This window comes from Strix uralensis, chromosome 9 (assembly GCF_047716275.1).
Source record: "Strix uralensis isolate ZFMK-TIS-50842 chromosome 9, bStrUra1, whole genome shotgun sequence".
NCBI lineage: Eukaryota > Metazoa > Chordata > Aves > Strigiformes > Strigidae > Strix > Strix uralensis.
This window is the reverse complement of record NC_133980.1, coordinates 21,610,661-21,626,227: the sequence shown is the minus strand read 5'-3', so window position 1 is coordinate 21,626,227 and position 15,567 is coordinate 21,610,661. Positions and strand designations below refer to the sequence as shown.

General features: G+C 41.9%; 1 protein-coding gene across 2 annotated transcripts in view; it reads right to left on the bottom strand.

The window, feature by feature from the left end:
* EPHA4 (EPH receptor A4) overlaps positions 1 to 15,567 on the bottom strand; it is a 108,883-nt gene that overhangs the window by 60,586 nt on the left and 32,730 nt on the right. For both annotated transcript variants that reach the window (XM_074877718.1, XM_074877717.1), the window contains exon 4: positions 4,836 to 4,991. In XM_074877718.1, coding sequence (XP_074733819.1) covers positions 4,836 to 4,991 — 156 coding nt within the window. The remainder of the gene's footprint in view (positions 1 to 4,835; positions 4,992 to 15,567) is intronic.

Sequence of the window (15,567 nt, the reverse complement as noted above, 5' to 3'; positions counted from 1 at the left end):
CAGCGTCTGTCTGGAAATTTAGAAGAGGCAGAAGTTGAAGGAAAAAGAGCACATTTGTTTATTTAGAAGTCTAAGCAATCATAATAAACATAGGCTCAAATAATCAGCTCATGTGTAATTACTCATTTGCAAGCACAGTTATTAGGTAGGTAAATTCACTCTTTTTTGAAAATGCAGGTCAAATATTTATCTCAGAAATATATTAAATGCAACACAAGATTGTGCTAAGGGCATATATTAGACTGCAACATTTACAAAATTGAAGTGTTTAGACCTTTCAGACCTTTTTTAAAGCCTTGACCTTGGAAACAAATAAGGACAGTGTTATTTTAATGTGCATTCAAATTTTAACAACACAGTCACACAGCTCTAGTGGAATCCACATTGAGTTTCCACTGTAGATTGCTCATCATTTCATTATGGTTCATTATGCTGATAACTGTCAGAAAGCATTAGAAGCAGGAGCCTTGAGTAATAGCACTGAAATGGTAATTTAAAAACAATATACTTTCTGGAGGAAATACAGCAGTGCACTAAATTCAATTAGAAGAGGCGAATGTAAAGACAAGTAAGTGATGTTTGCTGTTTGAAGTCAGGCTCTTCGATTTCTTGATAACCTAAACTGGAGAAAGCCCTTTTAAAGCAGGCACTTTTCTCTTGCATCTCACTAAATTTGCTCTCATTATCTCTAAGCTTCTCTGGTATAAACTGTCTTAAATGCAACCGTTTTAGAAATATTTCAGGCCACGCCAAAATATCAATCAATCAGTCACTGTTTGGGTGGCACAACGGACTAAATTATTCAGGGTCATTTACTGAGACAGATTTCAAGCTGGACAGTCTATGCTGGTAATCTCTCTTTTGTAAAGGGCTCCCAATTAAAAATCATTAATAATCAGAATTGAACAGACAATATAAACAATACAGAACCATCCCGTTCTCACTCATAATGTGAGCATTGTTTGTTAAGAAATAGTTAGAGAGCCCAACTCATTAACAGTGGGGACGCAGGACTAACACCCATTAACTTGGGTGGGAACTGCACCTGCCCACGCCAGGCTGCAATTCACAGAGTATCTCCTTATGGAGAAGGAAATTCAGGGATGAGGACCATGATTGAGACTGATTGTTTTCCAGCCTCATGGATTTGTGGGCTGGTAAGGCAATTTATTCTCCATTAGATTGCTAACCTTATGAAAGACCCATCCTCTCAGCAAGTACTGAAATATAATGAAGGTCTGAATAGTTGCCTTAACATTATTTTTGTGATGCTTCCAAAAGGGAAAGGCATCCCTGTTTCCCACAGCTTGTGTTCAAGTGTATTACAGGTCAATCATACCATGTCCATGCCCAAGCACACAGCTGACAAGCCCATTGCTTCAGAGTTGAAACTCTAAATTCCTGAGTTAGGTCAAAGCAGCAGATCTGGGGCAGCTCTGCTCCTCAGTGGCGACAGACATGTTGACGATTATCCCCATGAGGCCAGCTTGAGAGAGAAGATGCATCAGTAAACATGTGTATGTCAGGGTGTCTGTGCCTTCCAACACCGCCCACTCCACCATCTCCTACACTCACATCCTGCCACATTCTACTCTTACTTGTACAAGCTTTAAGCCAGGCATAACTACACACTCTAGCAGACCTAAAATAAAGCAGAACACTAAAACCAGAGTTTAAGCTAGCTGTTTAGACTGGATGCCTGGCTTACCTGAAGGTTAGGCACAGTTTTTACAACTCAACAATGGATGGAGATGTCAGAGAGTGGTGTTATGGAATGAGAAAACTCTGGAGCACCTCTCCTGACCAGTGCCTCAGGAAGTAGGTGTTGCTTTTATTACTTACCATGGGAATTGCGATAAATGAAAAGGAAGGGGAATTCTCCAATTCCCTTTCATCCACTAGTACAATCAGGCTAATGGAAAGTCATAACGGTCTTCCTCCCCCAACCTAGAAGGCGAGATAAGTGACGAGGCCAGCCAGTTTATTACTAAAGGAAATCAATAGCCAAGGGTCAAAGCTTTACAAAAACACCTCCTAAGAAGGCTGAGGTTCTTCATCTTAAAAAGTGTTTAGAAATAATAAAGAAAGGATCAATCCACAGTCCATTCCAGGTGTTCTCTCCAAATTACCCAATGTAACTTTTATTCACCTGGTCTAATAGTTCTCCAAGTGAACAGAAACCTGATTTTACAAGCCAGTGGAGCAGAGTCTATCTTTTTGCTAGAAGAATGGATCTCAGATACTGTGTTTTATTTCTTCATTAGTGCACCGTCACACTGAGCGATTACTAAATGCAGGGCTGAATGAGAATACCAGGGTTAAAGAGAGCATAATGAACAAAGAAGGTGCCTGATTATTATGGCTGTCAGCACAAGGGAATTGGGTTTGTCACCTGGTTTAACCAACTGGTAAGAACTGATTAGAGTCTGAATCCATCTGAAAGAACCTTTGATGTTTATGCTCCCTTCTGTCTCCACATCTTGTCAGGAAAGGCAGACAAATGGGGATCTTCTTCCGGAGGGGCTTCCTTCAGCAGAGACCCTCTAAACGCTTTCTGTCACTTGCCTCGAGTGCATGGGCAGAAGGCTACTCAGCGTGAGGAGCACAGCAAACGAACAGCCCCCCCAAGAGCCCCTTGCACCCCACTCCTTGTGCAATGCAGATGTGCACTAAGCACACAGGGCTGCATTTTGTGACTGTGCAGGTACCACCATCATAGCAACGTTCAAACACTGCTAAGGCAGACTTCAAAGAGGGATATTAGCAAGCACAGCAGTGAGTGGGGGAGCAAAGCTGCCCCACAAGCCATCTCAGAAATAACCTCTGTGTCCTCCTTCACCTTGGATCACAGAAAAAGAAGCCCTTAACCTATGGGACAATTCAAAGCTATGAAGTGGGACCTCCAGAGACAGGCCTGTTTTCCTGGTGTCCATGGGATTGTGGTGTTGCCTTGCCTCCGCCTGTAGAGTCCTCCTAGACTGTTGCAAAGATGAAGACTGAGGCCAGCACCATGGCCCTTGCCTTCTCGTCCTCCTTCTTCACATTTTCAGGGTAAAAGACCGAGATCAGGGACTTCAACTTTGACTGACCTCCAAAGACTGGATAGGAAAGGGTGCCAGAAGTGGGCCCAAGACTTGACAAAAATGGGGTAGGCTTGCAGGGGTACATTTCGCAATAAGAGCAAACATACATATCATTTGCTCACAATTCCCCCATCTGGAAGTGTTTTGCTCTCTCCTCATACTTCACTCACTGCACATGCCTATTTAAATTCAATCAATTCATTACTAATTTGATTTCAATTTGGTCAGGATATCACTCACTAGGACCAGGGCTTTATGAGGGAAACTTTAGCTGGTATAATGTTATTTAGGGTGTACCTTCCAAACAATAGTTTTATTGTTGCAAAAAGACATTTTTCCTATCAAAATGGTCAAGCTTTATATCTCCTAGTGTAAATTATATTATAAAAAGCATGTTCCTACCCATTTCATCAAGGCTTCACAATACAGTTAGACCTCCATCCCCAGTCAATGTTTGGCAAGGGATATATAGACCTTTCTGCTTTCCTGCTAAGCAAAAGCAGCTGCTCCTGGCTATGCCCAGACCTGCTTAATCACCACCCAGCAAAACTCACAGCTGACAAGGAGATCACTGAAGAAGAGCTGGAATTAAGGGGGTGTGGGGAAGGGATGAGTGCTGGCTTAGTTATGGACATACTTTGTTTCTGCCTTGTAAGGGAGAAATTAAGATTTAAATAAATGTGAGTCATCTCTCCAAAATTAATTTGGAATATATTAAAATGTTACAAAAGAAATATCTCAGCCTTCCCTCACTCACAGACACACACACTCTCTACATAAACATACAGCTGAACTCCAAAAATCTGGAAGCATTTCCAATAGCTTTCAGGGAAAGCCACACATGGATATCCCCTGGTAAAATATAGCCCTTTCACTTACTGTTTCAAACTGTTCTGCTCCTATAGAAGTGAAAACCGAAGAACTAGATGATCACGATTTAACACCAGGGTATGCCTGGAATCCCAGGTCTTCAGCTGCATGAACTGTTAAGCAACACTTAGGACAAGGAGTTGTTCCACCAACCCCAGGGGTGTGCTCAGTGCACTACACCTCTTGTTGTCCCTGCTGAAGGCATTTTGGTGGAACTAAAGCAAATTCCATTTGCTGTACATGATGTATTTACCTACAAAGCATAAAATAAACCATACTTTGGGTGTTTGCTTCATTAAGGTTTAAGCTTCATTATTACCACCCCTTTCAGAGGAACACTTTTATGTTCCTAAGGGTGACCAGCTATATTTTGAGCAAATTGGATATATAATGAGATTATAAACATTACCTATTTACCCTAGATCATACAATTATGAGAAAAGCTTTAACAATTTCTACAGATATCAATATTTAAAGAGATGAAAGGTGATGTGATCTACTGGACAGGTCCTCGGACTGAACTTAGACCTGTATTTTATTTCCAACTCTGCTACTGAGGTGTGCGAGTCACTCCTCTTTTGTGGCTTTGTCTCCTCTCAGTCTCCTGATTTATTTAGACTGTAAGCTCTCAAGGGTCAGCGCAACCATGTCACTGTTAGGAATTCAGGGCTGAGAACTAATGCTTTCTCTCCCAGAAGTGTGAGCCAAAATGCAAACTGCATCTGCAAAGGGCTGTAAGAGCTACTGAATGCTGCTCTCAGAAGCATGACACATCTTAAAGACATAGATCTCTGGGCGGTATTTCCTACATACACAGTGAAAGAAAAACAGGAGAAGAAATGGATGATAAAAGGGGAAGAGACTGTTCGAAGACCAACTTACGAGTGCAGGGCATGGAGGCAGCATCATTTTCAGCTCGGAAAAAGCCCCGATCGCAGGTGCAGGAGGTAGAGCCTTCCCAGATGGAGTAGCTGTGAGGCGGGCATTTGGCACAAGCAGCATCTGTCGAGAGAGCCTTGTAGTATCCGATTTTGCAAGCTAGATGGAGGAACAGAAAGGGAGAGTGTTACTTGCCCAGGCTGTGATCATAAATTGCTAGCTTACTTATTCAAAATCAAGGCAGGAGACATTTCAAAGAGATCTAATGATGTCCTCTTAGCCCCAGGTGAAGAATTAACAATCATCACACTCTTAATGAGTAATCCTATGTCAGGGGATACTGATTTCTAATTCCAACAAGAGCCATTTTAAAAGCTGGCTTGGAGATGGTAAAAAAACCCAAAATTCTTCTATTGACACTGCCAGAAAATCAGCTGCCTTTTTGTGCTTACTGCAGAGTTGCATGTTGCTTAAGGCATGTCCACCTGCATTCACACACACACACAGAGCATGACAAAAGGGGTGCAATTGGTTTATTCTATGACCACTTAAGGAATGGCAGCTGACAGTCAGACACTGCCAATTTTTAAGAGGGAGTGGGACAGGAACCCACTGGGATTGGCAGCAAGGCCTTCAGACTAACATGCCTGGAAATGGCACGTCTCCCTCCTGGCAAGCCAGAATTCATTTGGCTCTTTCTCCCCAAGGGAGGAAATCAGCAGTGCTCTCCCCTCCTCGAAGCCAGGGCATAGCAGTAACTGCACCACTGCCACCAGGTCCCATGTGCAGTTGGCAAGCTTTCGGTGACATCATCTTCATAAATGCAATGCTTACACGAACGGCTACTTTTATATCACTTGGAAAAAACTCATTAGCATCATTAATAACACATTTTAATAATGGCTAACAGGTATGTCATCCTAGAAATTTCTCCCTTGGCTAGAGGTAAAAGCCCACCATCACCACTGGCTTTCAGCACTAAAAAGAACAGACAAAATACCCAGGCATGTAAACGTGTAAAAAAAGGAAAGGTTGTTCCCAGTATTTACCTCGTGACTCACACATCTCATCATTTATCACCTGCGCTGCCTTTAGGGTTCTCCTGCTATGCACAGGCTCCAGTACGCGGGGCACAACCGGGGCTCACTCTTTCTGTTTTACCCTTCCCTTAGTCTCCCTCGTTCTTTCCCTCCTTCTCTTATGAAGCCGTCCAATGGGGAATGGAGGGGGATTTTAGTAACACATTTATAAAACAGCAAGTTACTTCGCTCTTATTAACCAAAGCCATTTATGGAATTTCCTTAACGAGTCCTAACTTTATGACGTGCTGTGAGCCATCTGTAAGAGCACTGGGAGACCAGTCCACGTTCGTTCGCTGTGGCTGTCACTGGACCAGAGGATCTTATAAAAACACATTGCTCAAGTAACTAAGATTTATGCTTGCAGAGTTTACATGCATCACATTATTAGATAAGGTTCAACTTGCAAGGTGCTTTTTGGCCATGCTTCAAACGGCCTTGGGGTTTCGATTAAAATCAGAAACCACAGATTTGGCAGGAAGAATCACAGGGGTCAAACCCAGCCTCCCCACATCAGAGACAATTAGTCCCTGAACACAAATACAAACCCACTGGGTACAGCCTATCAGCCAGGCAGTCGCAGCACACAAAGGCAACTCATGTAAAATAGCTTACTCTGCTTGTGATGTGAATTGGCCAGGAAAAAAGAAAAAAAAAAAAAAAACTGGAAAATTACCTTTCATTTTTTGATATGATTCGCAATATCTGGTGAGTTGTACTATCACTACATGTCCTCTTGTGCCTCATTTAACAACAGCAGCAGTCAAGTGGCAGATGCTGATCTGAGATATTATTCTCAGTTTTCACTGTCACAGCTCAGATCAGAAATACGCCTAAGCCTGTATATGACCAGGACAGACACCGACAGGCAGAATCTTGCTGCCATATATGAAGACAAGGCATGGAAAAATAGAATACAAGAGGAGGCCAGGCTGACTGCTCTTATCCACAAAATTCTTTCTATTAGTCAAGGTTTTTAAAATAAAACATGTAAACTCTACCATTACTGTTAATATGAACATCATAGTTCACAGAAATTATTAAACAAAGAGCTGTCTTTAGCATCTTCCTAGTATTAAAATGATAAACAATCTAGTACAAGGCTGAAGATCCTGCTTGGGCTATAACACGCTGTTGGAAAGGTAGGAACGTCACAGGTTAAGATTTTTGCTACCATTCCTCCTCCTCACTGTCTTTTCAGACTCAGTGGCTTACAAGGGAATAGATGGACTCAGTGGGTACTGCAAGGTCAACAGTCCATAATTCAAGGATTTTTTTTTCCCTTCATTTCACCCACTGTATTTTGTTTTCTACTATATTAAGCCAAGATCATTAATATTTCAAGACCTGAAGAAAGCTCTCCAAATGCAGTGGCTGCTCCTAAAGCACACACAGCCATTTTGCTTCAAAAATCACCTACTCCTGAACACTCAGTTTTCTTCATTTTAGTGTGCTCAGAGATTCACCACATTTCAGCACTTTGCATAAAAGGACATTAGAGAATGTGTTGCATTAAACCAGTAGTTCTTTGCCCCTAAGAGCTCCGTGGTACTGTCACTTAAAAACTCGAATCTAATCCTGTAGAAGCTGTTTTTAGCATGAAATACTGCTGACACACCTATTACAACCAGTGCCTGTTAAGGCTACGGATGAGCTTTTTTTGAAGGTTAATGATTTAGTAGGCAAACAAGAAGCCTGTACAGAACCTGTTCCCTGAAAGTCTTTATTGCTTGCTCACGACAAATCTTCATGTGGCTGCTTTTCTGGGAAGGATTTGCTGGGTGAGACCCGGCATGAATGGGGTTCTTACACAGTTTTCGAAAGATACCATTGTAAAAAGATTAGTTCACATGTGCAATGCAAACTTTGAATTCAATTCCGTAGCTTTGCCTTAATTAGTTTTTTTCTCCTAGTTGTTTTTTTTTTAAAAAAAAGAGAGAAAAATCTTTTCTTGTGTTCAGATCACCCACAAACATAACAAGGTTACAATCACCTGCACTACATCAAAGGAAAATTCTCAAACAAAAATATTTTCAGTATGAAAAAGCTCACAGTTTTCCTCAGAACAAATCACATTTATTTTAAATGGACATCAGCTTGAAATAATTATGCTGATATCTTTGAGTTCTAATGTTAAAATCTAGTTGATTTCTATTTTTCTTAAAGTGAGACAGAATTTGTCAAACATTGCTGGCATCATTATATGCCTTTTTTTTTTTTTTTTAATTTACCAGAGTAATACATGTTAAAACTGCAAAAACTACTCTGAAGAATAATGGCACTTCAGTCAAATCTGGATGTAAATTTTCTCAAGCTGTTTTTCAAACTCCATTTTCACATTAAAACCTGATTTTCAGACTCATGTCTTTCTCAAAAAAAAAAAAAAAAAAAAAAAAAAAAAGAATGCCTGTGTGGGCTGGAAAGTCTGCTTTCTTGGTTTCCCAAATGCTGAATTTTCTATTAGAAAATTTCAGCCAGCAATTTCAGAATTTAAAAACTTATCTCATAGTGGACGGGATTCTAGTCACATTCTTTTTAGTCACAGCTACAACAAAATACATGTATTAAATTGTTTTTAACTATTTTTAAATAAGCTATGGTTTTTTCTGACTTGGGGGGGGGGGGGGAAATCTTTAAAAAAATTGTTCTTGCAAATTTAAAGTTGTTAAAAAAATCCCGCTACTTGTTCTGAAATTGTTCCTTTGTCCTTGTTGAAATGGCAATGAATCTTTCCATCATAGTTTGGAAAAGGCTTGACATGCTTAATAGTTCTTTAAAAAGAAAAAAAAAGAGCATAATGTCTTGGAAAGGCAGGGAGAAAGAAACCATCCCAATCTCTTCACTAGAAGTTCCTAAACCATTAAAAATGCAGCACATATCTTTAAAAAATCTCAGCCAGCTCCAAGTAGAGGCTTTGGTAGTGCCATAGAGGCAGTGCTCTGCTCTTCACCCCCCAAGAAGGCTAAGCAGGCCACTGAACTGGGGAGCAAAGAGACCCTGGAGCCAGGCGGGGCTGGCTGAGCTCTGAGCAGAAGCCGGGCCTGGGAAGGTCCAACCCAGCCAGCCCTGAGCTGACAGCTGCTGGGCAGGAACTCTGGCAACCAGGGACCAAGCCCAGAAGAAAAAGTTTCTACCTGCTGCCTCAGTTTCTGCTGAAGAGAACTCACAACCGAGAAAAATACTGATTTCCAAATTAGGAGCTAATAAAGGGAATGGGGTGAATAAACAGGCACAGAAACATGGTTTTTGGTCGAGTAAATCTAGTTAAGTCAATGAACGTGTATTAGATGAAAATTTTACATAGATGTTCTAAAGTGCTTATTTGCAGCAGCGGCAAAAAAGACTAATAGGAAGGCATTTCTGTACAGGGGGAGGCACAGAACAGGCACAGGAACGCTGGACTGCAGAACCATCATGCTACAGATCATTATGCTAAAAGCTGCAATCTCCAAATAACTTCTGCACAGAAAGGGCCCTCAACCAGGGCAGGAGCAGCAACTAAACACAAACCATGCTCCCGCTGCACCCCTCCTTCCCAAAAGGGACCGGCACACCACTGAGAACATTCATTATAACAGGGAAGTGAATAAGATAGCTAAAAATCTGTGGAGTTAGCTGAAATTTCAGAAACTGCATTTAATAGTTTCCATTTTTGAAGCAGAAAAATATATCAGCTACATACTCAGGAAAACGTCAAAATTCCTTGAGATGCAATTTTGAACCAAATCTCCCTCCACACACAACAGACAAGGGGAAACTTTTTTGAAGTCAATGATTGCAGTCAACTTTAATGAAAAACCCTAAAATAGTATCCTTGGTGAAATGAAGGACAAAGCAAATAATTTAAGAAAAGATATTTCAGTGTCAGGCTTATAAATTTCAGTGAGAAAACAAATTTGTGTTTAAAGACTTGAAAAAATACCTTGATAGCATATTTCATGTCTTTCATCACTGGTTACTTTTTCTACAGCTCTTATCTGTCTGGAAATATTTTAAGCTCATTTTTTAACTGCACCTTAGGAACAAAAAGTTACTTTTATTTTTCCCCTCTAATGTTGCTCTTATTCTTTAAAAGGATGGATTTTCTCTCTCGGATTGTAACAAAACCACATCTGCCACAAAAGTAGGCAGCATCTTCTCAGTTCTCTTTTACTGTTATTACCATTTCTGAACAGATTTTTGTGTGTTAATTATAGAACTCAATTGTTTGGATAGTCTCCTTTGATGAGCTTTCTGCCCCGCACCATGAACCCCTCCGTTATTGTACAGCTGTTTTCCTTCCAAATGCTCATCAGGGTTTTCTAATTGTCAAGCTGTCCCAGCGACTAGTTCTTTTGACCTAAAAGTCAAAGAAAGGGAGTCACCCTTGTCTCCCCGACATGAATACCGCAAAAGTCCCAGTGGCCCCCCTAATACCTACGAGACAATGCCTTTCCAGATCATTGCCACTACAAGCATAATTGGGTTTTGGGTGAAATGAGAAGATTTTAAATAGGATGAATTAATGAGTTTCTTGTAAAATTAAGTCGTTCTCCTGGTCCAATCTAATTACTCCCTGTAATGCCCCTGAGGGTGATAAATAAAGATCCTTAGAAGCTAGGGAAAAAAAAAAAGAAAAGGTTTCTCTTGAGCCTTTCTTAAAAGTCAAGTTGTAGAATTTGATGTGATGTACCAAATGCTGTTTCCAAATAACGTCAGATTCCTTTGATGTCCACATTATAAGATCTTTGACTCCTGTTAATAATGACTGTACGATTGCTACAAATTAAAGAGTTCTCCATCTTTAAGTCATATCTCTGATGAGAAAATCAGTATTTCTACACACTAAGCATGTATTTCTGTTGCATGAATGACACAAGGAAACACAAACACAGTCCCACTAGGAAAAGAGCCTAGACTGTTTGACTTCAGAGCACTTTTATTCCATGATTGGGTACAAACCTGGGAAGTTCAAAACAGAAATAAAGGGACCTCAGAGCACAAACATACTATGATGTGAAATCCAAACCCTGTTTAAACCACTGAAACTGCACACGCAGGTACACTTGCAGGTACGCACACAGACCTCCAGTGCAAAGCTGTAGCATAAACTGAGTGGAGGAGCTTTTCACGCAGTCAGTCTGAACAACCTTTAAAAAAAGTAAATCTTTGGTTATTTTTTCCCCAGTGTAGCAACCTTCGCAACAAGTATGCAGCTTGCCCTGTGGTTTGTTTTTCTTTTTTAAACTCTGGGGACTGATCCGGTGATGAGAGGAGAGGTGCAGCCCTGGCAGGAGCAGAGGAAAGCCCAGATGCCCCGGACAGCCCACAAGCACGCTCCTCCGCTGGGCTGTACCAGCCTTCCCCCGACAGTTCCTACAGTGGGGACCCCAGGTCTGGCAGCCAGTCGCTGTGGGTGATGCGACCCTGCTGCTGGCCTCGCACCCACATCCCTCCCCGAGCAAGCTGCAAGCAGAGCGCAGCCCCTCTCCCCCACTGCCCTGGACAGCCCAGCCTGTGCACCAGGCAGCTTCCACTCAGCTGCTGAAGGCTCACCTTCCTCCGTCCCCAGGCACCCAATGCCATGAGAGGAGAGGGGTGACAGGCACCCAGCCCCAGCAGAGCGCAGGATCCCCCAGGGGCTGCCCGGAGACAAGGCCACCCCAGGCTGGGCTAGCACTGCCGGAGGTGGTGGCCACACAGCTGTGCACGGGGCTGTTCCCTTCCAACCCGCGCTGAGCATGACCCTTCCAAGGCCAAAGTCCACATCCGCCCAAGGAGACCTTATCAGGATGGATTTTTCTCAATGCAGTAATTCTAAACATTAGAAGACCAACACCAGGCACGTGGTCTCCAGCTGCACAGCATGACAGAGGCAACTCTCCATCACCCACCTTCACCGAGCACCGAGGCAGCCGCTGTGGGAGGGCTCAGCCATGCCAGGCCAACCGATGGTGGCTCTGCTGGGGATGACTGTTGCAGCCCTTTTGGCCATCAGGAAAGGCTCAGCTGCAGACAGCAGGATGAGGAAGAGGAGGGCAGCATCCCAAGACAGTGGCTGTAGGTAGTCACAGCAGTATTCAGAAACCTTTGGCAATCCAATGGTACACTGCCTGGTATGTGTCCATGGTGAGGTGATTATCACCTCATTGATAGCTGGCCAGATTTTTTTTTTTTTTTTTTGGCTCCTAGGAGACAAGAAATTCAACTGCCTACTTCAGTTTCAGAAGTTAAAAGAAGTGAGGAGCAAGGAGCTAGAGAGATTTTTGGTGCAGAAATGAATCACAATCACCATCCAAGGTCTCTTCTTGAGTCCTCAGTAGGGAAAGGGATGAGGCACTCACTGCTAACTGCAAGGTGCCAATTGCCATGGCCTGTCAAAGACAGCAGGGAGCCACCCTCTGCATCCTCAGACACATCCCATCAGGTCCCACAGACGTCATATATGTCCTCTTCACTTAAGTGTCCCTTAGGTCAGTCCTCTCCACAGACTGCTGGACCTGGAAGGCCAGGCAGCCAACCATATCAGTGAAAACCAAAGCAAAAAAGCATTCAGTACCTCAGCCTGTTCCATGTCCTTGGTCACTAGGTCTCCTTCCCCACTGAGTGGTGGGACCATATTTTCCGCAGCCTTCCTTTTGTTGCCTGCAGAAGCAGGTGTCCTTGGTGTCCTTCATATCCCTCACCAGGTCCAACTCCCACCAAGCTTTGGCTTTCCTAACTGCTCCTCTGCATCCTCAGGCAATGGCTAGACTATACAGTCCTGGGCACTTCTCTTGTGTGTCTGAGCTGTGCCAGGGGCTCCCTGCCCATCCACCCTGGCCTTCTGCTACACCTGCTTTGCCTTCTGCAGCTGCAATGGGCTGTTTGTGTGCTTTCAGCAGCTTGTCCTTTGCGACCCATCGGCTCATGTGGGCTTCTTCACTGCCCTCCTGACAAGCAAATTCCTGAACAAGTCAAAATCTGCTCTCCTGAAGTCCAGGGTTTTAGGGTTTTTTTTAATATACATAAAGTCCAGAGAAATAAAACAGGAGAAAGTAGGAAGTTGCTAGCTCAGCAACAGGCACAGACACAACAGGACAAGACATCTGATATAGCAATATGTTCAAGAGAGAGCTACAGGCACAAACAAAATCGCCAGGTGTATGATACAAGCACTAGAATGGCCTGTTAATCCCAGCCAAGGAGGTCTTGTTCGCCTGGATATCATTTTTTTGATACAGCCTTCAGAGTCAATTGCCAGACATTTTTACCGTGCAGCCCTGCACTTGGACACTGCATATTGCAGGCACAGACCCATGGCACCGCTGGCATTGTTACACTTCCAAATCCTCTCTGCAGGGACAGAGGTTTTATTTTTGGAGTGCCACTCCTAAGCTGTAACAGTTCTCCTGGGTTTTACACAGAGAAATGCTATGCTTATCTTCTACAGAAACTTTTCAAACCAACTTGTATCTCATAAAAAAGAAATATAATTATACTGATAACCCAATCATTTTAAAAGCTGAAACCTACTTTATCAGTCTCCTTTTTCTAAGGAAACTAGACAGTCAAAAGCATGAAAGAAAAAATTAAAAATATATACAATTCATATGTTAAATAAGTTCAAGAGACACATACATGGTAAAGCCCAAAAATGAAAAATTAGCTTTTATTCTTAAAAAATATTAAGAATTATTCTGAACGTTGCTACACAGCTGACTGATCACAACTGCTAAAAAACTCTCAAAAAATATACAAACTTGAAAATCTCATATTTCTATGAATTAATAATAATAGCTTATATATGCAACATTCATCTTTGCTATAGCTGTGGTAGTGGGGGCAAAATATTGGGGTAAGTTTGACATCTTCCATATCATGATAGCTACTGATCTTTGACAGCATCCTGATCTCGCGTTAGCACTGTCGACACTGCCTGCATACACAGTTTCCAGCCCCATGCTAGGAGGGTCAGCTGAAAAGTCTCATCAAAATATCGTAAAAGTAAAACCAGCCCCCGGACAGAATATTTGCTGCATTGGGGTTTTGTCTGAAATGAAAACAAAAATTAGCTAAAAATTCAGGGTCTGGGTGAAACAATTCCTGACTGGAAAAAAAAAAAAAAACAAACAAACAAACAAAAAACCAACCAAACAACAAAAACCGTTTCTCAGTGAGAAGTCAGCACTTTCCACAAGGAATGAAAATCCCAACCTGCTCTGCTCTCTACAGGAAGATATTTGCTAGGACTGGCAATCGCAAGTGAAGTGGCCGGCACTCCACCAGCGGGAAACAGAAAGGACTGTTTGTCCTTGCAGTGTCTCCAGGAGGTGTCCCTTCCTTTCCAGGAAGCTGTAGGATCAATTCAGCAGAGTATTAAATGTGAAGTTATGCGTGCTTTTAAGTGCTTTAATGAGGAGGGATGTACTGCTGAACTGGAGACTTGGCACCTCAATGGTCTGCATTTTGCTTTCTTTTTTTAAAATATTTAAACAATACACAGATGCCCTGGTATGATAAAGACCCCACTTCTCTAAAACAGCAATTGAGCGGCTGCGTCCTTTTTAGGTGCAGAGAGTACTCACATTGCTAGCACGCTTGTGCAAGTGCTAAGAGGATCTTTAAAATATTACTGTCTGAGTCAAGTGTTCGGATGTTCTCCATTTCAGAGTGCTCAAGCTGTCACTGTGCTCTATCACAGACTTCATCTAACTTTGAAAGTTTAATCACCTTTATACAAGCTGTGAGATTTAAGAGATGAGTCAACTAATCAGTTTCAAATAATTACTCAATTAGAAAAACAAATTGATGGTTTCCCTTGAACAGAAGCAGCACAAGGAAAATCACAAAACAGATTTTTAAGCAAACCTAAGAAGTTAAGGGGTTTTTTAAATTTAAAAAAAAAAATCCAAACATAGAAAATTGTTATTTTTGTTCTTTAAGCAACTAAATTTTACAGAAAAAAAAAAATCACTACTGAAGTTTTACAATATACTCCAGTGAAAGCTGATTAATTGGCCTGAATCTCCACATTAGCAAGCCCTAATCCTCTTGTCAGGAGACCTGCTTACAAGCTTCTCTCCCCAGTTCTGCAAAAGCACTGACGGGAACAAAGATCTGTATCTCAAAGCACTGTCCAGCCAGCCTGGGATTATCTCTCATCTCCTAAATCTTAACAGCTCCGTAGAAAGGCAATTAAACTTCCAAAGTTAGATGAAGTCTGTGATAGAGCACAGTAGCAGCTTGAGCAGTTTGACATGGAAAGGCCTAACATGTAGCTCCAACGTTACTGTTTAAAATGTCTACTTGCTCCTAACACAAGCTGGCATCAGCTGAGTGTCTTGGAATTAGAAAGAGTGTACTCATAAGGTATTAGTGAGGATCTAACATGTTATTTTCAGTTATTTTAAAAGTACTTGTATTTTATACATGCTAATGAGACATTGCAAATTGGCTGAAATAATTATTACATTAATACCCTTTAACGGATTGTCTATTGTCAAGAATTTGTGGATTGATCCTGCACATAAATCCTTTAATGCTGTCTCCTTTGTGCAAGTGGAATTTCACTCTGCAGCAGAACTCGGCATAGCTGTAATGTTTTCTGCTACTGTTTGAACTTGTATCATGACTGTGATGGAGCCACATCATGCCAGCAAACTAAAAACTAGGGCTTTTTTATTCTTGGGTTAACT